This window comes from Callithrix jacchus, chromosome 12, assembly GCF_049354715.1.
Source record: "Callithrix jacchus isolate 240 chromosome 12, calJac240_pri, whole genome shotgun sequence".
Taxonomy (NCBI): domain Eukaryota; kingdom Metazoa; phylum Chordata; class Mammalia; order Primates; family Cebidae; genus Callithrix; species Callithrix jacchus.
The window spans coordinates 25,768,602-25,790,076 of NC_133513.1; the positions used below are offsets into that span (position 1 = coordinate 25,768,602).

At 49.6% G+C, this 21,475-nt stretch overlaps 1 protein-coding gene across 1 annotated transcript; it reads left to right on the top strand.

The window, feature by feature from the left end:
* Positions 1 to 5,915: 5,915 nt before the first annotated feature.
* Positions 5,916 to 19,257, top strand: AQP8 (aquaporin 8). Its single transcript, XM_002755982.6, has 6 exons — positions 5,916 to 6,026; positions 6,156 to 6,403; positions 9,522 to 9,648; positions 12,695 to 12,909; positions 15,782 to 15,916; positions 18,745 to 19,257. The coding sequence occupies exons 1-6, from the start codon at positions 6,015 to 6,017 to the stop codon at positions 18,791 to 18,793; spliced, it is 786 nt and encodes a 261-aa protein (XP_002756028.2). The 5' UTR covers positions 5,916 to 6,014; the 3' UTR covers positions 18,794 to 19,257.
* The last annotated feature ends 2,218 nt before the right edge of the window (positions 19,258 to 21,475 follow it).

Genomic DNA, 21,475 nt, shown 5'->3' on the forward strand with positions numbered 1-21,475 from the left:
ATATATGGTCCAAGATGGCTGCCACAGCACAGCATTGTATCTGGCACAACAGTGCGGCCATCAAGGCAAGAATAAAGGGAAAGGTGAGATGCCAGGGTAAAATAAGACCTGCTTCTACACTCCATCTGGACCTGGTGGGGGATGGCAGACTGAAAAAGATGCAGAGAGATCTCGCCAACCAAACAGGGATAAACATTAGAAGCCTTGGTCATGTCAAGAAAACCTGGGATTGGAAAACCAGGAAGTTTGCGAGCCAAAGAATTTTTTAGGAAGACAGTATCTCCTTAGCCCACCGGGTTTCTCAGTGATTTCGAGAAACCAGTATATTGTATATGAGGACATCAGCACATATTCCAAAACTCTCATGTAGTGGAAATATGTTGTTTCGCCTAAATGGCTTTCAGGTTTTTCCCGGAAGCCACTAGTTTTGGAGCTATGGAATCAAACCTTACCTTGAATGAGGGAAGGGTGGGTCTAGAAGACTAAAATGTGTTGGCCCAGGCATCAGGAAGGATGTAATATCTGATCTGAGATCTGAATAAGGAGTAGAAGTTGACCAGGAGGGCAAACAAAGACTCCAAACAGAGAGACCGGCATGGACAGGGCCAGGTGAGGGAACGTGGCTTGTCTGATAAATTGTTTGGGTTCATGTGGAGATGATTCAGGGGCTAGGAATTGAAGCCTCTGTGGCTAGCTAAGAGAGTCTGGTTTTGTCTTGAAACCACGGGAGACACTGAATCATTTAATTCACCGAGAAAACTCAACTAGAACCATGGTCTCTAGGAAAGCAGCAATTTTTACTGTGTGGCAGAAATTGCTTGAAATCCATAAAATGCCTTTCTTTTTCCTCCTGGGCACATGGCTAGACTACAATTCCCAGGCTCAACTGCAGTCAGGTGAAGCCATGTGACTGAGTTTGAGCTCATCATACATAGATGAGAGGGGGATTTAGTATTTCTAGGCCCAGACCATAACAATCTCCTGCACAGCCCTCCACATTCTCTTTTTTTCATTTTGCTGGAGAAGATCTGAGGACCTAGATGGGGCAGCTCCAAGATGAAAGTAGCCTGGATCCCCGAGTCACCATTTGGAGACGAGCCTGCCATGGACTATTATGTGAGCAAAGAATCCTTTTACTTTTTTGAGTTGGAGTCTCACTCTGTGGCCCTGGCTGGAGTGCAGTGGTGTGACCTCAATTCACTGCAACCTCTGCCTCCCAGATTCAAGCGATTCTCCTGCCTCAGCCTCCTGAGTAGCTGGGATTACAGGTGCTCACCACCGCTCCCAGCTAATTTTTGTATTTTTAGTAGAGATGGGGTTTCACCATTTTGGCCAGGCTGGTCTTGAACTTCTGACCTCAGATGATCCGCCAGCCTCGCCCTTCCAAAGTGCTGGGATTACAGGTGTGAGTCCCCGCGCCCGGCCAGATTATATTTTTAACATGTGAAGATGTTGAAATGTTGGGGTTATTTGGTAGGGCAGTTAGCCGGCTCTGACTAGTAGAGACCATAGTAAGAGCTACTATTTATTGGGTACTTGCTCTGAATTGGTTGCTGTGCCAAGCGCATTGTCTTATTTCACACAGCAACCCTATGAGGATGGGTACCACCATTAGCTCATGTTCATAGAAGAGGAAACAGGCTGAGAGAATGCACAGCAGAGGGACAGAGCACTTGGATTCTCAAACCTAGACTCAAGTGCAGGCTCCCAGTGTTAAAGGAATGGATGACAGGTGAGGCCAGGAGACCGGAAGAGGATATCACCATAGCAACACCAGCAAGGGGCTCCTGCCTGTGCAATGGGGAACATCATGGGTTATTATTAAGTATTAATTGAGAGAATATGTTGGAGTATTCAGTGCAGGGCCTAGCACCTGGCAGGTGTATAATGAGGGTTGGTTAGTTTTTTTTGTTGTTGCTTTCTTTTTTTTTTTTTTTTTTGACGGAGGGTCTCAATCTGTTGCCCAGGCTGGAGTGCAGTGGAATGGTACAAACGCAGCTCCTGCAGCCTCAGCCTCCTGGGCTCAAGTGAGTCTCCCACCTCAGTCTCCTGAGTAGCTGGGACTACAGATGGCTGCCATCACACCTGGTTAATTTTAAATTTTTTCGTAGAGACAGGCTCCTCCTATGTAGTCTGGGCTCGTTTTGAACTCCTGGCCTTAAGCCATCCTCCCGCCTTGGCCTCCCAAAGTGCTGGGATTACAGGTGAGAGCAACTGCGCCCAGCCTAGTTTGTCTTTGTTCAAGGGACTAAGCAAGAACGGATGAAGGCGTGGGTGAAAACAAGAGAGAATTATTCTGGAAGCAGCACTGGCACGACTTGAGCAAGTAATGAGGGGGATGGGGAAGCCTTGGGTTAGACTGTCTTATGTTGCTATTTACAGGGACGCGGAAGGAAGGGTATAAGAAACCTCTTGTACTAGGTGCTGTGGGATATGCGGGACATGGAGGAGGGAGAGAATAGGGCTGACGATAGCCTTCCTAGAGGTACAGATGTCCAGCAGAGACCCTCTATTCCTGGGCCTCTCGCTGACATGGGCTGTCAACAAACTGTCCGCTCTTGTCTAGATGTATCCACTTCTGCCTGAAGCAGATACTTGTTCTTTTTTTGAGACGGAGTTTCACTCTTGTTACCCAGGCTGGAGTGCAATGGCGCGATCTCGGCTCACCGCAACCTCCGCCTCCTGGGTTCAGGCAATTCTCCTGCCTTAGCCTCCTGAGTAGCTGGGATTACAGGCACGCGCCACCAGGTCAAGCTAATTTTTTGTATTTTTAGTAGAGACGGGGTTTCACCATGTTGACCAGGATGGTCTCAATATCTTGACCTCGTGATCCACCCGCCTCGGCCTCCCAAAGTGCTGGGATTACAGGCGTGAGCCATGATACTTTTTATGTACACAAGCCTGGGTGAGTTCTTAAGCTTCTTTGTGCCTCGTTTTTATCATCTGATGATAGTGATAATAAATGATAGGACTTCTCTCATAGGGGGTTATGAATATATATAGCGTTTATTATGGTGTCAGAGACGTAGTGAGTAGTTGAGAAATGTCAGAAATGATCACTAAAATTCTTTTAGCTCTAGCATTACTTCTCTGTCAGTGCATGCAAACACTCAGAGACAGAGCTACGAGCACGGAGCAGAATCTTTGCCTGTCTTGTTCACTGCTACATCTCCAGCCAGCTCTTAGAACTGTGACTGGCTTGCAGCAGATATTTAAGTGTTTGTTGAATGAATGAATGAATAAGGAACTCATTTCATCTTTTTTCCTTTCTTCTTCCTCTCTCCCTTCCTTCCTCCCTCCTCTTTTCCTTTCTTTCCTCCCTTGTTTCCATCCATCCATCCACCCACCCGGGTATCCATCCATCCACCCACCATCCATCCATCCACTTACCCATTGATTCATCCATCCACCCATCCATCCACTTATTCATCCATCCATCCATCCATCCATCCATGCACCCACCTATGTATCCATCCATCCACCCACCCACCATCCACCATCCATCCATCCACCCATCCATCCACTTACCCATTGATTCATCCATGTATCCATCCATCCACCCACACACCCATGTATCCATCCATTCACCCTCCATCCACCCACCATCTATCCATCCATCCATCCACTTATCTAACCATCTATCCATCCATCCATCCATCCATCCATCCATCCATCCATCCATCCATCCACTTACCCATTGATTCATCCATCCACCCATTCATCCACTTATCCATCCATCCATCCATTCATCCATCCATCCCTCTTAGAAAGGCAGTAGAGTGTAGTGGGTTAGCTCACAAGTATTTTTTTTTCCCAACTGTGGCAAAATACATAAAATAAAATATGCAATTTTAACCTTTTTTTTTTTTAATGGAATCTCGCCCTGTCACCCAGGCTGGAGCTTAGTGGTGCAATCTCAGCTCACTGCAACCTATGCTTCCCAGGTTCAAGCGATTCTCCTGTCTCAGCCTCCCAAGTAGCTGGGATTATAGGCCCGCGCCACCACACCCAGCTAATTTTTCTATTTTTAGTAGAGATAGGGTTTCACCATGTTGGCCAGACTGGTGTCAAACTTCTGAAATCAAGTGATCTGCCCACCTTCGTCTCCCAAAGTGCTGGGATTACAGGTGCGAGCCACTGCGCCTGGTCAGTTTGAACTGTTTTTAAGTGTGCAGTTCAGTGTCATTAAGTACCTTCACATTGTTGTGAGACTGTATCATCCATCTCCAGAACTTTCCTCCCGAACAGGAAATCCGCACCCACTAAACACAAACTCTTCATCCTTCCTTCCCCTCAGGCCCTGGAAACCACCATTCTGCTTCTGTCTCTATGAATGTGACTAATCTATGTAATTCATACAGATGGAATTAGATACAGTATTTATCCTTTTGTGACAGCCCACAGTTTCTGTGATCATATAAGCTGTATAATCCTGGGAAAGTCTACCTTCCTGACACTCCACTTCCTCATCTGTGAAATAGCTGTAAGAGTAGTACCTACTTCACAGGGTGGCAGTGAGGTTTAAAAGAGATAATAGAAGCCACTTAGCCCCAGTGCCTGGCACATAGAATGTGTTCACTATTAGCTATTAGTTACAGCTAAGCGTGTATTGTAAATTAGTGGACACTGGTATTGTGTGTCTAGCACTGTCCTGAGCACTTCACCCATATTAGCTCATTTAAACTTCCCAACGACCCTATGACATGGGTGCAACCACTAACATCCACACCTAACAGATGAGAAAACAAAGGGCCAGAGAGACCAAGTCATGTGCCCAAAGGTTACAAGGCTAGTTTACAGCAGAGCTGGGGCTGAACTCCCGGCAGCCTGTTTCCGAAGTCCATGGGTCTTGCCGCTGCATTGCATCACTTGTTGCTAGTCTCCGCTGCCTGGCTCAGTGAAGGATCATCATCTATACACTCAGTCCTGGCTCAGGGCCTGCACCCTGTCAGGGTGACTGCAGGTGTTTGAGGCCATGGGAATCGGTGGAAAATAATTGAAGATGAGTTTGCTGTTTCTTTCTTTCTTTCTTTTTTTTTTTTGTTGAGAGAGGATCTCACTCTATCGTCCAGGCTGGAGTGCTATCTCGGCTCACTGCAACCTCTGCCTCCCGGGTTCAAGTGATTCTCATACCTCATGCTCCTGAGTAGCTGGGATTACAGGCAAACACCAACATGCCCAGCTAATTCAATCCTCCCTCCCTCCCTTCCTTCCTCCCTCCCTCTCTCCCTCCCTCCCTTTTCCTTCCTTCCTTCCTTGCTTGCTTTCTCTCTTTCTTCCTCTCTTTCTTTCTTTTGGCAGAGTCTTGCTTTATCGCCCAGCCTGGAGTGTAGTTGCACAATCTCGGCCCACTGCAACCTCCGCCTCCTGGGTGCAAGTGATTTTCCTGCCTCGGCCCTCCAAGTATCTGGGATTACCGGCCTGCACCACCACGCCTGGCTAATTTTTTGTGTTTTTAGTAGAGACAGGGTTTCACCACGTTGGCTAAGATGGTTTAGAACTCCTCACCTCAAGTGATGCACCTGGCTTGGACTCCCAAAGTTCTGGGATTACAGGTGTGAGTCACCGCACCTGGCTGAGTTTGCTGTTTCTTAACATGTGAGCTTCCAACCTGATGGGGTCCACTTACATGTGCTGGTCTGCTTTGGACTGTGGGGAGCTGGGGTGCTGGTCCCATCTCCCACTTTCTATGGCATGGAGTGTGCTCCCAGATGATGCAGCCAAGCGGGGGTGTTTTTCCCTCATTCGAAAAAAGTTTAGCAATCTCTGACTCCCTCACCCTGCCCTGTTGAGATTTTAAAAAAGTTTCCTCTTCTGAGCCTCAGAGCCGCCTCCTACTTGAGCTTTATGGCTTTCTCTGCACGTGCATTGAGCCTCTGCAGCCCTTTAAAAGGGGCAGATCCTGTAGTGTGATCAGCAGGTCCTGTCCCTAGGAGATAAGAGCGTCTCAGACGGCAGGTGCGGATTTCCCAGCAGCTCAGGCAAGAGCCTGAGGCTTGTGCCGTCCGATCCCAATGTCCGGAGAGGTGAGCCTTCTTTCTCTCCAGGCTGGCAGAGCAAGGGGGGCTGTGAATTAATTCAAGTTTGGGGGCCAGGCCCTTCTAAATCTGGGCTATCCTCCACCGGTGTCCGCTGTCCCTTTTTCCCTATGGCAGAGAGCCATGTGCGAGCTTGAATTTGGCAATGACAAGGCCAGGGAGCCAAGCATGGGAGGCAGATGGCAAGCGTCCTGGTACGAACGCTTGGTGCAGCCTTGCCTGGTTGAACTGCTGGGCTCTGCCCTCTTCATCTTCATCGGGTGCCTGTCGGTCATCGAGAACGGGACGGACATTGGGGTGCTGCAGCCCGCCCTGGCCCACGGGCTGGCTTTGGGGCTCATGATTGCCACGCTGGGGAATATCAGGTGAGACTGGCTCCGAGCATTCAGCCTGGTGCTGACTAGGGCACTGGGGGTGGAAAAGTGGTTGTCAAGGACCCCTGGGTGCATACCTATTCAGGATTTGAAGGAGCACTGTGGTTAACTATGGGGTTGGGAGTCAGACTGTCTGGGGTCAACTCCGGACCCCGAAGCCTGTGAGCTCGTGACTTTGGGCAAGTCACTCTCTTTTTGAGTAGCTGGATCACAGGTGTGCACCACTGTACGCAGCTGATTTTTAAATTTTGTTGTAGAGATGGGGTCTCACTGTGCCCAGGCTAGTCTTGAACTCCTGGTCTCAAGTGATCCTCCTGCCTTGGCTTCCCAAAGTGCTGGGATTACAAGTGTGAGCCACCATGCCTGGCTGGCAAGTCACTCTAAACCCCAAATTCCCCATCTATAAAGTGGGAATAGTAGCTTGCTTACTTATTTATTTATTTGAGATGAAGTCTCTCTCTGTTCTCTCTGTCACCCAGGCTGGAGTGCAATGGCGCCATCTCAGCTCACTGCAACCTCTGCCTCCTGGGTTCAAGTGATTCTCTTGCTTCAGCCCCCCCGAGTAGCTGGGCCTACAGGCACACATCACCACGACCAGCTAATTTTTGTATTTTTAGTAGAGACAGGGTTTCACCATGTTGGCCAGGATGGTCTCAATCTCTTGACCTTGTGATCTGCCCGCCTCGGCCTCCCAAAGTGCTGGGATTACAGACGTGAGTCACCGCGCCCGGCCAGTAGCATACTTTTAAATGATTTTCTTTTTTCAAACGAACATGTTTATATTGCTAACCATGTACCAGGCACTAGTCTAATTACTTTATAGATATTAGTCATTTAATCCTCATAAAAGCCTTGTGGGTCCTATTATTAGCCCCATTTTGCAGCTGCAAAAGACAAAGGCTGTGTAGTCTGTCCAAGTTTAGAGGGGCAGGAAGTGGCAGAGCGGGAGTCAAGAACAAGCTGTCTGCCTACAGCGCTCAAATCCAAGAACCTCATGGGGGAGGCATGAGAATTAAATGAGGTAGAGCACCTGGCACACTCCAGACACTCAATAGGTGTTGGTTGCTGTGTGATTGTTACCGATAGAAGGGGGTTTTAGGGAAGGCAGAAATGTACAGAAGACCTGAGCCAAGTTTTCCCACCTGGGTGTACGGGGATCTGCAGTGGTCCCGGCTTGTCAAGAGGTGATCGGGAAGGAGGGGCAGGGAAAGGGACAGGCTCTCTGGCTTAGCTCTCATCTGCGTAGGGCCTCCACAGGGAGATCTGCTAGTTCCCACCCAGGAGAGCCAGCCATCACGACGGAGGTCTTGAACGGGGCGCCTGGCAGGGTGATCTGGGACATGGTTGGTCTGTATTAAATCTCACTCAAAAAGTAGATCCGAATGAGGAAACGGAAATACTGTTTCTCAGAAAACCAGAATGGAAAAGAGCTTTAACATCTCTTTATGCCAGTGCGGTGTCTCACACCTGTAATCCCAGCACTCTGGGAGGCTGAGGCAGGTGAATCACCTGAGGCCAGGAGTTTGAGACTAGCCTGGCCAACAGGGTGGAGCCCTGTCTCTACTGAAGATACAAAAATTAGCCGGTCATGGTGGCAGGCACCTGTAGTCCGAGCTCCTTGGGAGACTGAGGCAGGAGAATCACTTGAACTGGGAGGGGGAGGTTGCAGTGAGCCGAGATCATGTCACTGCACTCCAGCCTGGGTGACAGTGAGACTCCATCTCAAGAAACAAAACAAAAAGCAGAAAACCACATCTCTTTAGACATCCAAGGGAGGTTGCAAGTGAAACAAAAAGCACATGATCTTCCCTTTGGACGGATCTGAGATTGAATGGAACCCTTATCACTTCTCAGCTGGGTGACCACAGCAAGTTGCTAGAGCTCTGTGTGCAGGGGTACAAATGTGAGCAATAATAATAGCTGATAGTTACTGACTGCCAAGTACATAGATAGTACTATGGGCTCTACACATACTAATTCTTTATATCTTTGCAATAATAGCTTTGTCAGGCGGAGATCCTTGATGTACAGAGAGGTTATGTAACTTGGCCAAGGTCACACAGCTCTACAGTGGCAGAATTGGGTCTTGAACCCAAGCCAGGGTTCTCAATGCCATTTCCAGCCTGAACTCCAAATCGGCATTTTACACCCATCACACTTTCAGACCACAAGTAGGGTTTTCATTGGCTGAGCAGTTCAACCGATCGATCAGAAGCTCTGATTCAGGGCCAGGCTGCTCATGAAGGGAGGCCTGGGCCAGGCGTGGTGGCCCATGCCTATAACCCCAGCACTTTCGGAAGCCGAGGTGGGTGGATCACTTGAGGTTAAGAGTTTGAGACCATCCTGGTCAACATGGTGAAACCCTGTCTCTATTAAAAATACAAAAAATGAGCTGGGCATGGTGGCGCATGCCTATAATCCCAGCTACTCAGGAGGCTGAGGCAGGAGAATTGCCTGAACCCAGGAGGTGGAGGTTGCAGTGAGCCGAGATTGCGCCATTGCACTCCAGCCTGGGTAACAAGAACGAAACTCCATCTTAAAAAAAAAAATACAAAAATAAACTGGGAGTGGTGGCACGTGCCTGTAGTCCCCAGCTACTTGGGAGGCTGAGCCAGGAGAATTGCTTGAACTCAAAACGTGGAGGTTGCAGTGAGCTGAGATCACGCCCCTGCACTCCAGTCTGGGTGACAGAGCAAGGCTCTGTCTCATAAAAACAAACAAATCATAAGGGGAGGCCTGGATACAGCTTTGGGCTACTAACTTGGAGCCTTGGTGTCTCAATCTGAATTGTGGCCACATCTCCAGAGGGCTGGAGGGAGGCTCGGAGGGAGCCAGGGAGGAGTTAAGGGATGGTCTTCCTACATGATCCTCCTCCAGGGCCATCCTGGGGGCTGGGCTTAGGGCTTAGAGCCTGCCTTTTATCTCTTACCCCTCACCTGGCATCTCAGGGAAAATGGAAGCAATCTGGTGCCTCTTTGTATGTGAGCTGGGCCCTAGACTGACTCTCACCCTGTGAGGCCAGCCTGGTGGGCTGGCTGGGACACGTCTCAAGCGCCAGTGATGTTGTCAGCCCTGGGCTCATGACTTCCTCTGCTCTTGTGGATTATAGTGGTGGACACTTCAACCCAGCGGTGTCCCTGGCAGTCATGCTGATCGGAGGCCTCAACCTGGTGATGCTCCTCCCATACTGGGTATCACAGCTCCTCGGGGGGCTGCTCGGGGCTGCCTTGGCCAAGGTGGGTGACCCCCAGGGGCTGGGCTTGCAGCTTCCTCTCTGACGGGGCTGCTGGAGGTGCACGTGTGTGTGTGTGTGTGTGTGTGTGTGTGTGTGTGTGTGTGGAGGGGAGCAGTGGGGAGTGGGGAAATGCCCAACCCTTTGCTTGTTTCTGCCAGTGGAATTGGTGGACGCTTTTCTTCTCTCTTTCTTACTTACCGCATTTTATTTTATTCTTTATTTATTTGTTTTTTTGAGACGGAGTCTCACTCTGTCACCCAGGCTGGAGTGCAGTGGTGTGATCTCGGCTCACTGCAGCCTCTGCCTCTCAGGCTCAAGCAATCCTCCTGCTTCAGCCTCCCAAGTAATTGGGATTACAGGCACCTGCCACCAGGCCCGGCTAATTTTTGTATTTTTAGTTGAGAGGGGGTTTCATCATGTTGGTCAGGCTGGTCTCGAACTCCTGAGCTCAAGTGATCTGCCTGCCTCGGCCTTCCAAAGTGCTGGGATTACAGGCATGAGCCACTACGCCCGATCTCTCTTTTTTATTTTAGAGATGGGGTCTCACTCTGTTGTCCAGGCTGGAGCAGGGTGGTGGTACAATTACAGCTCACTGCAGGTTTAACCTACTGGGCTCGAGTGATCCTTCTGCCTCAGCCTCCCGAGTAGCTGGGACTATAGATGTGTGTCACCACATCCAGCTTACTTCTAAAATGTTTTTGTAGAGGTGAGCTATCACTATGTTGACCAGATTGGTCTCCAATTCTTGACCTCAAGTGAGTCCTGCCTTGGCCTCCCAAAGTGCTGGGATTACAGGCATGAACCACTGTGCTTGGCCAGTCACAGAGTTTTCATAGCCCTATGCATAAATCCATGGATAGACTTCCTCACTCCATCTGTTGGTTTGCTTTGCCTTTTCCTTTCCCTCCCTCCCTCCATTCCTTCCTTCCTTCCTGCCTTCCTTCTCTTTCCTCCTTTCTTTCTTTTCTTTTTTTCTTCCTTTCTCTCTTTCTTTCTTCCTTTCTTTCTCTTTCTCTCTCTTTCTTCGCTCATCCTCCCTCCCTCCCTCCCTCCCTCCCTCCCTCCCTCTCTCTCTCCCTTCCTCCCTCTCTCTCTCTCTCTGTCTCTCTCTCTCTCTCTCTGTCTCTCTCTCTCCTGTTTGCCCTTAAGTCTCAGTTCAGCCAGGGACCCTTCAGCTCTTGCAGATGTGGGCCTTGCTCGGCACGTGTGTGGGATGGATGGGAGAGCTCAGCCGTAAGTGCTGACGCACTGCACTTTGTTCTCAAGCCTCGCTTTGCTGTCACCCCCTGCCCTGGTCTCTCCATGCCTCGATGTGAGAGCCACAGCCTGTTACCCAGTCTGTGGAACGTGCCTGGGACCTTCCTGCTCTGCTTCTTTATGAAAAGCAGTGGCCAGACTCTAGCTTAAGCCCTGCCACTTAAAACCTGCCAAACGTGGTTCTGACAGTTTCGGAGCAGCAGGGTTCTGAACCTAAATGCATTCTTCCTGCCAAGTGCTTTATACATGTTCTCTTATTCATCTCCCAGTAATTTTACGAGAAACCACAGACAGTCCATAGAGAGCACTTACCTTGTGCCAGGCACGGCAGCAGCCTCGTCTGTGAGCTAGGAGCTGTCGGTATCATCCCTATTTTACAGATGAGAAACGAGTCACAGAGAAGCAGGTAACTTGTTCAGGTTCAGACGTGCTTGGAAGCAACATGGCCCCATTGCGTCCAGGGTCCAGAAACTTGTGCACTGCCCTGGCTTTTCCTCTGGGGACTGCGATAGTCCTGAGGCCGATTGCCTGCAGAAATAACTGAGCTCAGGTTTCAGGACTCTCAGGTACATGCCCCTTCCAAGGTCCTATGGGGACCTAGCGATGAGTTCACCTGACCATATGTGTTTGCAAAGTTTGTAAGATTAAGGTATTTTTAGTTGCGCGTGGTGGCTGATGCTTGTAATTCAGCGTTTTGGGAGGCGGAGGCGGGAGGATCACTTGAGCCTAGGAGTTTGAGACCAGCCTGGGCAACACAGTGAGACCCTCCATCTCTACAGAAAATGAAAAAGAAATACAGTGGGCATGGTGGCATGTGCCTGTGGACTCAGCTACATGAGAGGCTGAGGTCGGAGGACCACTTGAGCCCAGGAGGTCGAGACTGCAGTGAGCTATGATCATGCCAGTGCCCTCCAGCATGGGTGACAGCAAGACCCTGTCTCAAAAAAAAAAAAAAGTAAGCCAGTGTATGTTCTTTTTCTCAAAGAGGGTCATCTAAGTTATGTAACATTTAGACCTGTGACTTGGAGCCCTGACTAGGTTATCCCATTTTCCTTCCTTCCTTCCTTCCTTCCCTCCCTCCCTCTTCCTTCCTTCCTTCCTTCCTTCCTTCCTTCCTTCCTTCCTTCCTTCCTTCCTTCCTTCCTTCCTTCCTTCCCTCCCTCCCTCTCTCCCTCCCTCCTTCCTTCTTTTCTTTTCTTTCTTTATTTCTTCTTTCTTTCCTTCTTTCCTTCTTTCTTCCTCCCTCCCTCCCTCCCTCCCTCCCTCCCTCCCTCCCTCCCTTCCTTCCTTCCTTCCTTCCTTCTTCCTTCCTCGGAGCCTTGCTCTGTTGCTCAGGCTGGAGTGCAGTGATGCAATCTCACCTCATTGCAACCTTGGCTTCCAGAGTTCAAGTGATTCTCGTGCCTCAGCCTCCTGAGCAGCTGGCATTACAGGTACCTGCCACCATACCCTGCTAATTTTTGTGTTTTTAGTGGAGATGGGGTTTCACCATGTCGGCAAGGCTGGTCTTTAACTCTTGGGCTCAAGTGATCCACCCGCCTTGGCCCCCCAAAGTGCTGGGGTTGCTGGCATGAGCCACTACACCTAGCCCCATTCTCATTTTTCAGCCGAGCAAAGTGAGGCCCAGAGAGGTTCAGTAGCTCACACAGTAAATCTGGCAGAGCTGGGATATGGATCCAGGCGTATCTGACTGAAACTGGGCCTAACGCTTCACTGGCCCTTAAGGTGGGAGGGTGTGCATTTTTAGGCCCTCTCCCTCAGTTTCCAGGCTGAGCAGCTTCTCTGTGCAGGCGGTGAGTCCCGAGGAGAGGTTCTGGAATGCATCTGGGGCGGCCTTTGTGACAGTGCAGGAGCAGGGGCAGGTGGCAGGGGCCTTGGTGGCAGAGATCATCCTGACGACGCTGCTGGCCCTGGCTGTATGCATGGGTGCCATCAATGAGAAGACAAAGGGCCCTCTGGCCCCGTTCTCCATCGGCTTCGCCGTCACCGTGGATATCCTGGCCGGGTGAGTGTCCCTTGGCAGTGGGGTGACCATGCCTGGATCTACGCTGTCCAGCTCTGGAGGAGTTCAGGCCTGAGAGCCACAGATTCAGTTGCTATTACGGGCCAGGGAGGTGCTGCAAATGGGGAGGTGGGTTGGCATCAGGCAGACAATAGGGAGTGGTGGGGACTGCGGTGTCAGGGGTGCTCCAGCCAATTCAGTTCTTTTCAATGATTGCTGTGTGGGAACATGGGTCTGGGGTTATGCTTCTTCTGACTTCATTCAAGGGAAGTCAGAAATTTAAATCTGCATGTGATGTTTTCCAATTTTGGTAGTGAAAACATAACATTTCTGTGTACGGTGTTCATTTGGTTGGCAGGGAGCCAGGTTTCAGCCTCAGGCCTTCAGGCTTACAAAGAGCATCTGTAGCTGTTGTCTAATTTATTTTGAGTCTCTCAGAAGGCTTTGGAAGGGATTAACTAGACAAGATTGGGGTGATGGCTCCCGTTTTATTTCTTTTTTCTTTTCTTTTTTTTTTATTTTTTTGAGATGAAGTCTCACTCTGTTGCCCAGGCTTGGAGTACAGTGGTGTGATCTCGGCTCACTACAACCTCCCCCTCCTGGGTTCAAATTTTTCCTGCCTCAGCCCCCTGAGTAGCTGGGATTACAGGCACGTGCCACCACGCTCGGCTAATTTTTGTATTTTTAGTAGAGACGGGGTTTCACCATGTTGGCCAGGCTGGTCTTAAACTCCTGACCTCGTGATCTGCCTGCCTCGGCCTCCCAAAGTGTTGGGATTACAGACATGAGCCACTGCACCCAGCGATGTCTCCTGTTATACAGGTGAGGAAACTGAGGCTCAGAGGGACAGAAGTGACTTATTATTATTTTTTTTTTGAGGCGGAGTTTCACTCTTGCAGGCTGGAGTGCAATGGCGCTCACCGCAACCTCTGCCTCCTGGGTTCAGGCAATTCTCCTGCCTCAGCCTCCTGAGTAGCTGGGATTACAGGCACGCGCCACCATGCCCAGCTAATTTTTTGTATCTTTAGTAGAGACGGGGTTTCACCACGTTGACCAGGATGGTCTCGATCTGTTGACTTCGTGATCTAACCGCCTCGGCCTCCCAAAGTGCTGGGATTACAGGTGTGAGCCACCATGCCCAGCCCAGAAGTGACTTATTTAAGGCCATCGGGCAGTGGCAAACTAAGTGACAAATTTGGGACAAGAAGATTAATGAGCCCTTTCCTTTTTATTCTTCTTGTAGAGATGGGGGTCACGCTATGTTGCCCAGGCTGGTCTTGAACTCCTGGCCTTAAGCTTCTCCCCCTCCCCTGACACCATGTTGGCCTCAAAGTGCTGGGATTACAGGAATGAGCCACAGTGCTTGGGCCAGAGAGTCTCTCCCCTTTGTTTTGGACACAGGACCAAGTCTAACCTTTCCCCTGGGTCAGCTCTCCCTCAACTTTGGGAGGCATAGCTGGGGCAGGCTGGGGCAGCCTGGGGCATGTCTGTAAAGCAGCGGCCATGCTTTGCTTCCCCCTAGTGGCCTTTGATTTACTTACAAGCCTTTTGACTTCGAAGCTGGACACAGGGTGGGGATGAGGTCTACAGGACCCCAGCTTGAGGGAATGGGGCAGAGATAGGGCCCCGGAAGGAGAGAGAGAGACCTGGGGAAGAGTCTCCCTGTAGGAGATTCTGGGCCTTAAGCTTGTGGTGCAACAAGGGCCTCCTCTGGGCCAGCTAGATTAGTTAATGCTTTTTGCACATTAATTATATTCAAGATGTGGGCTCCATTTGCTTTTTCTCATTCGCTCTTGACAACAACCTATGGGATAGTCGCTTTCACCTCAGTTGAACACAGAGAGGTTCAATGAAGGTTCCCATAACTAGAACTATCTGGGCTGGGGTTTTCTTTATTTATATGTTTTTAAATTTTTATGGGTGACCCTAGTAGGTGTATATGTTTCTGGGTTACATGAAATATTTTGATACAGGCTTGCAATGCACGATTATCACGTCAGGGTAATAGGGTATTCATCTTCTCAAGTATTTATTCTTTGTGTCACAAACAATCCACTTATACTCTTCTTTATTTTATTTTTAATTTTTGAGACAGAGTCTTGCTCTGTCACCCAGGCTGGAGTGCAGTGGGGTGATCATGGCTCACTGCAACCTCCAACCCCTGGGTACAAGCAATTCTCCTGCCTCAGCCTCCCCAGTAGCTGGGATTACAGGTACGTGGCACCACACCCAGCTAATTTTTTTATCTTTAGTAGAAACGGGGGTTCACCACGTTGGCCAGGCTGGTCACGTACTCCTGACCTCAAATGATCTGCCTGTCTCGGCCTTCTAAAATGCTGGGACTGCAGGCGTGAGCCACCATGCCTGGCTGAGGTCACATGAAATGATTTGATACAGGTGTGCAACGTGTAATGACCATGCCACAGTAGACGGGGCCTTCATCCTCTCAAGCATTTATTCTCTGGGTCACAAACAGTCCAATTATACACTTTTCATTATTTTATAGTGTGTGGGCCGGGTTTTGAGTCTAGGTCAGCTTGACTCGAAAAGGGTTGAAACTGATTGACTTTGCTTTGTAGAGTTTGGAGCAGACGTAGATCGGCTTCTCTTCCTGCCATCACCACGCAAGCATTTTTGCTGGGCATTCTAGAAGAGTTTGTGGGGAGTCCCTGACCGCACAACAGGGAGCCACGCCTGGTGCTTCCTGGTGCTAGCAGCCTCTCTACCTTCTTTAGGATCTACCCAGGAGCCCATGATGCGGGAGTTTAGAGAGAGTTTCTGGGTGGCGTGTGACTAGGCCTGGTTGGGGACCTGTGTGTGAGGTGAGGTGGGGCCTGGCTGGGATCCTGGTGACCGGCTGCCTGGGTGTTTGCAGGGGCACTGTGTCTGGAGGCTGCATGAATCCTGCCCGTGCTTTTGGACCTGCGGTGGTGGCCAGCCACTGGGACTTCCACTGGATCTACTGGCTGGGCCCGCTCCTGGGTGGCCTGCTTGTTGGACTGCTCATTAGGTAGGAGGGTGACACAGGGTAATCGGCCCATTGGATGGGCACTTGGCAACATCTCCCGGAGAGTCCAGGGCTGGAGGGCTAGGCTGTCACTTGGGTTTGGGAGAGGAAAGAGGAAGCCTCTTCAGAGGCAAAGAAAATGCCTCCATCTAGGAGCTTTGGTTGCAAGAGACAGATCTATTTCAAAACAGCATATATATAAAAAGGAATTTGCTCACATCATCAAAAACTTCACAGGTAGCAGTGGCTTCAGGGGTGTTCAAATGTCTTTAGGACTTGATCTTTCTCCTTTTTTTCCTTTTGAGACAGAGTCTCCCTCTGTTGGCCAGGCTGGAGTGCAGTGCTGTGATCTTGGCTCACTGCAACCATCACCTCCTGGATTCAAGCAATTCTCTTGCTTCAGCCTCCAAGTAGCTGGGATTACAGGTGCCTGCCACAAAGCCTGGATTTCTTTTTTTTTGGTATTTTTAGTAGAGATGGGGTTTCATCATGTTGGTCAGGCTGGTCTCGAACTCCTGACCTTGTGATCCTCCTGCCTAGGCCACCCAAAGTGCTGGGATTATACACATGAGCCACCACGCCCTGCCTTAGTCTTTCTTTCTCACAGGCTCTGTTTTCCCCTGTGTGGATTTCATGCTTAGACTCTCCAATGGAGGTAAAGATGCTTACCAGCCACTCAAGGCTTGTATCTTAGCAGCTTGATAACTCTAGAGGAAATAGAACAACAAGCGCTAGCAAAAAGCCAGGGTCTGATGATGTTCACTGGTTTGAACTGGCCCACTGTGTGTAGGTTATTTGCCCATTTCAGAATCAATCACTGAGCCATGGGGGTCAGGCACTTTTTTTTTTTTTTTTTGAGACAGAGTCTCACTTTGTCATCCGGGCTGAAGTGTAGTGGCTCAATCTTGGCTCACTGCAACCTCTGCCTCCTGGGTTCAAGCAATTCTCCTGCCTCAGCCTCCTGAGTAGCTGGGATTACAGGTACACGTAATCCCATGCCTGCCTAATTTTTGTATTTTGGTAGAGACAGGGTTTCACCATTTTGGCCAGGCTGGTCTTGAACTCCTGACCTCAAGTGATCTGCCCACCTCAGCCTCCCAGAGTGCGGGGATTACCTGCATGAGCCACTGAGCCTGGCCGATCAGGGACTCGTATTGTCTATGTCTGGAGCATGAGCCTAAGCCTGAAGTCGGGGTGAGGTCAGCCTTACCCAAACACTGCCAATAGGACTGAGAGTAGGGGAGGAGTGTTCCCTGTGGGGGTACTGTACAACTCCAGGAGATCCCATTTACGTGGGGAAGTCATGTAAATGGTACCCCCATGAGCATGCACGTCAGAAGACGCCATTCACAAGAAATACAATGTGAACAGTACTTCACGGGGTGCAGCAGTGGATAAGAAGGTTGCTATTGCCAGAAGGTAAGTGTAATCCATGGGGAAAAGTCTAGAGTTCCTCTGCATCCCGCTTGGCCTCTTCTCCGTGGGCTCTCTTTTCATGTCCCATTCCTTCTGGACTCTGAACTCCAGGAGTCCAAGGATCACTGTCTGGGTTTAGTGAAAGAAGTTGGGACAACCTTGCACTGTGTGGGCAAGGACAGGCACTGTTCCAGGCCAATCTAGGCTACTCGCTCCACCGCTCACCAGCGGTCCTGGGGTCTGCAGGACCCAGCCTGTAGTTCAGTGAAAAGCATCACTATTTTCTTGAGATGAAATCTCGCTCTGTCGCCCAGGTTGGAGTGCAGTGGCACAATCTCAGCTCACTGCAGCCTCTGCCTCCCGGGTTCAAGCTATTCTCCTGCCTCAGCCTCCTGAGTAGCTGGGACTACAGGTGTGTGCTATCATGCCCAGCTAATTTTTGTATTTTTGGTTTTGTTTTTTGAGACCAAGTCTTGCTGGAGTGCAGTGGCATGATTTTGGTTCATTGCAACCTCCCGCTCCTGGGTTCAAGAGATTCTCCTGCCTCAGCCCCCCGAGCAGCTGGGACTATAGGCGCCTGCCACCACACCCAGCTAATTTTTATATTTTTAGTAGAGATGGGGTTTCACCATGTTGACTAGGCTGGTCTTGAACTCCTGACCTCATGTGATCTACCTGCCTGGGCCGCCCAAAGTGCTAGGATTATAGGCATGAGCCACCGCGCCCAGCCAATTTTTGTAATTTTTTTTAGAGATGGGGTTTCACCATGTTGGCCAGGCTGGTCTCCAGCTCCTGACCTCAAGTGATCTGCCTCCCAAAGTGTTGCACTATAGGTGTGAACCACTGTGCCCGGCCATCACTATTCATTTTTTCCTGGGCTTTGAGAGTGGCAGCAATGAGGATCTGTCTTCAGGAAAAGTGTTAGAAACCAAGCAGGACCCAGGCATGTGGCTCATACCTGTAATGCCAGTACTTTCGGAGGCTGAGGCAGGTGGATCACTTGAGGTCAGAAGGTGGAGAACAGACTGGTCGACATGGTAAAACCCCATCTATACTAAACATACAAAAATCAGCTGGGTGTAGTGGTGTCTATCTGCAGTCCCAGCTACTCGGGGGGCTCAGGTACAAGAATTGCTTGAATCCAGGAGGTGGAGGCTGCAGTGAGCTGAGATCATGCCACTGTACTCCAGCCTGGGTGACAGAGTGAGACTCCGTTTCAATAAAAAAAAAAAAAAAAAAAGAAAGAAAACCAAGGAGGAAGAAACAGTGTCTTCCTCTCCCCAAGGGGATCTGGCTATTAAGGCTGGGGAGTCTCAGGAAGTCGTCTCTCTGGAGAATTCGGAGCCTGGAGACATATGACAAAGGGCCGGGTCTCTCCTCCAGGGCTGAGACCTTTCTGGGTCACTTTCTTGCAGATGCTTCATTGGAGATGGTAAGACCCGCCTCATCCTGAAGGCTCGGTGAAGCCGAGCTCAAGCTCGTGGGATTCCTGCTCAGGCGAGTCCTCAGCTCTCCTGTCCTGGACTGAGAGCAGGAGATTTCCTGCACTTCCTTCCAGGGCACAGGACCAGAGGAGACACCCACTGCTTCCACGGCGTGGGCCTGGTTTCTCAGGCAGACAGACTACTGAGGAGGCTCTAGGTTCTTGGAATTCCTCTGTGCTCATCAGAGACCCCAGCCTGGGGAACAGGTTGCCTGTGCTGCCCAGAGAGTGGTGGAAACGGCATGAGAATTTTTCTCAAGAGGAAAGTCCCGAGTCGGAAGAGGAGGCTGTTTCTGTACATCAGCTCATTTCCCTCACCCCGTTTCTTTCTCCGTCTCTTGTTTCTTGATAGCTCTGTTGTACAAGGGCCTTCTGGGGTCCAGCCACTTCCTTGCTTCTCAAGCTGACAATTCTCACTTTGCAATAAATAGTCCATATCTCCTTCCATGTGTCCACTGGTTTGCCTTTCATTTGAGAAATGGGCACTACTGAGGGGAAAGCAAGCAAAAAAACCAACAAAACAAAACAAAACAAAACAAAGGCCTGCAGTTAGGCCTTGGCTGTCCAGAGCGGCTGATCCTATAGCCCAGCATGGAGTCCTGGGTCATGGCAGGCACTTGGAGCTCAGGTCAGCCCAGAGCCTGTCTCTACCTGGATAGGCCCATCCTGGAGCTCAGAGTGCATTCTAGAGTCCAATCTGGACTCTAGTCACAGTCAGTTTCAGACCGCAGGCCACGGGACCCTGCTGAAAAGCCCCAGGCAGAGTCCAAGGTCTGGCTGAGTGGTTAGTGCTGTCCCTCGTTGAGGGCTCAGTACTAACCAGGACATGGGTCAGCCCATTCATTCACTCTAACTGGGGAAGTGAATGTGTGGGGTGTGGGCTTGGGGTGGGCTGCAAGAATTCCCCGAGGAATATTAGGTTTGTGGAAAAGATTTTTTTTTGAGACAGAGTCTCACTCTATCACCAGTGAGTGGGAGTACAGTGGCATGATCTCAGCTCACTGCAACCTCTGCCTCCTGGGTTCAAGTGCTTCTCCTGCCTCAGCCTCCCAAATAGCTGGGATTACAAGCATATGCCTTCATGCCTGGCTAATTTTTGTATTTTTAGTAGAGATGGGGTTTCACCATGTTGGTCAGGCTAGTCTTGAACTCCTGACCTCAAGTGATCCACCTGCCTCGGCTTCCCAAAGTGCTGGGTTTACAGGTGTAAGCCACCGCGCCCAGCCAGTTGGTGTAGAAGTAATTGCGGTTTTTGCCATTACTTCCAATAGGAGTAAAACAAATAAGAAAGGATGGAAAAACACACTCTGAAAGTCACCCCTTCGAAGCAGAGTGTGTGTCTTCTCCGTAAGAATCAATGGGTCATTTACAAAAGATGATCATTATAACACCGTGAACACAGCCAGGGAGAAATCACCCTCAACAACAAGTGGAAACACCCACTTCAACAAGATGAGCAAAATGCTCACTTGAGCAAAAATGAAGAAAATCACCACTACAATATGAGAGACTGCCCATTGAGAAAACAGATTCACGATATATCCACATATCCAAACCATTCTCAGCGAAAAGGAGAATAACAAACAAGAATAACGACAACTGAAAGAATAGAAAAAGGGAGGAAAAAATATGATACAATTAGAAACAAGCAAAGTAGGACATGCACAGAGAGTTTAAAATGGGTCGGGCATGGGGTTCATGACTGTAATCCCAGTACTTTGAAAAGGTTGAGGCAGAGGATTGCTCAAGCAATCCTCAAGGCCGGGAGTTCGAGATCAACACAGCAAGACCCTGTAACTTCAAAAAAACAACAAAAAATAGCTGGGTAGGTGGAAAATGCTTGTGGTCTCCTCTGCTCGGGAGGCTGAGGTGGGAGGATTGCTTGAGCCGGGGAGGTTGGGGCTGCAATGAGCTATGACAGCACCAGTGCACTCCAGCTTGGGCAGGAGAGTGAGATCCTGTAAAAAAAAAAACAACAAAAAACAAAAAAACAAAAAAGACCGGGTGCTCTGACTCGTGCCAGTAATTCCAGCACCTTGGGAGGGTGAGGTGGGTGGATCACTTGAGGTCATGAGTTCAAGAGCAGCCTGGCCAACATGGTGAAAATACAAAAATCAGCCAGGCTTGGTGGCATGTGCCTGTAATCCCAACTACTTGGGATGCTGAGGCAGGAGAACTGCTTGAACCTGGGAGGTAGAGGTTGCAGTGAGCTGGGACCTCGCCACTGCACTCTAGCCTGGGCAACAGAGTGAGACCCTGCCACAGAATAAAATAAAAAGAGAGTAAAAACTGTTAAAAGTTACTATGTTGTTTGGGGAAATAAACCTTTGACAAATCTAGTAAATAACAAAAGTTACATATCCATATATATGTATACCTACATGTATATAGTTAACATTTATGGGGCGTTTGTTACACATTAGGCGCTGTGCTGAATGCTTTGCACGCATTATGTAATTCACCATCTACGACAATCCTATGAGATAGTACAGTGGGTTGAATAGCGTCCTCTCGAAATCTGTGACAGTCTGTAGTCTCAGAGTGTGGCGTTATTTGGAAATAGGGTCTTTGCAGATGTGATTAAGGTACAAGTCAAGATGAGATCCTAGTGGATTAGGGTGGCCTTTCCTTGTAAGAGACAGAAAAAGGAGGTGCAGAGACAC

Bases quoted from the DNA above. Each gene is read 5' to 3' on its own strand.
- AQP8 (XM_002755982.6), top strand. The intron at 6,404-9,521 runs GTGAGACTGGCT...TGTGGATTATAG, and splicing joins GCCACGCTGGGGAATATCAG to TGGTGGACACTTCAACCCAG. The intron at 9,649-12,694 runs GTGGGTGACCCC...TTCTCTGTGCAG, and splicing joins TCGGGGCTGCCTTGGCCAAG to GCGGTGAGTCCCGAGGAGAG.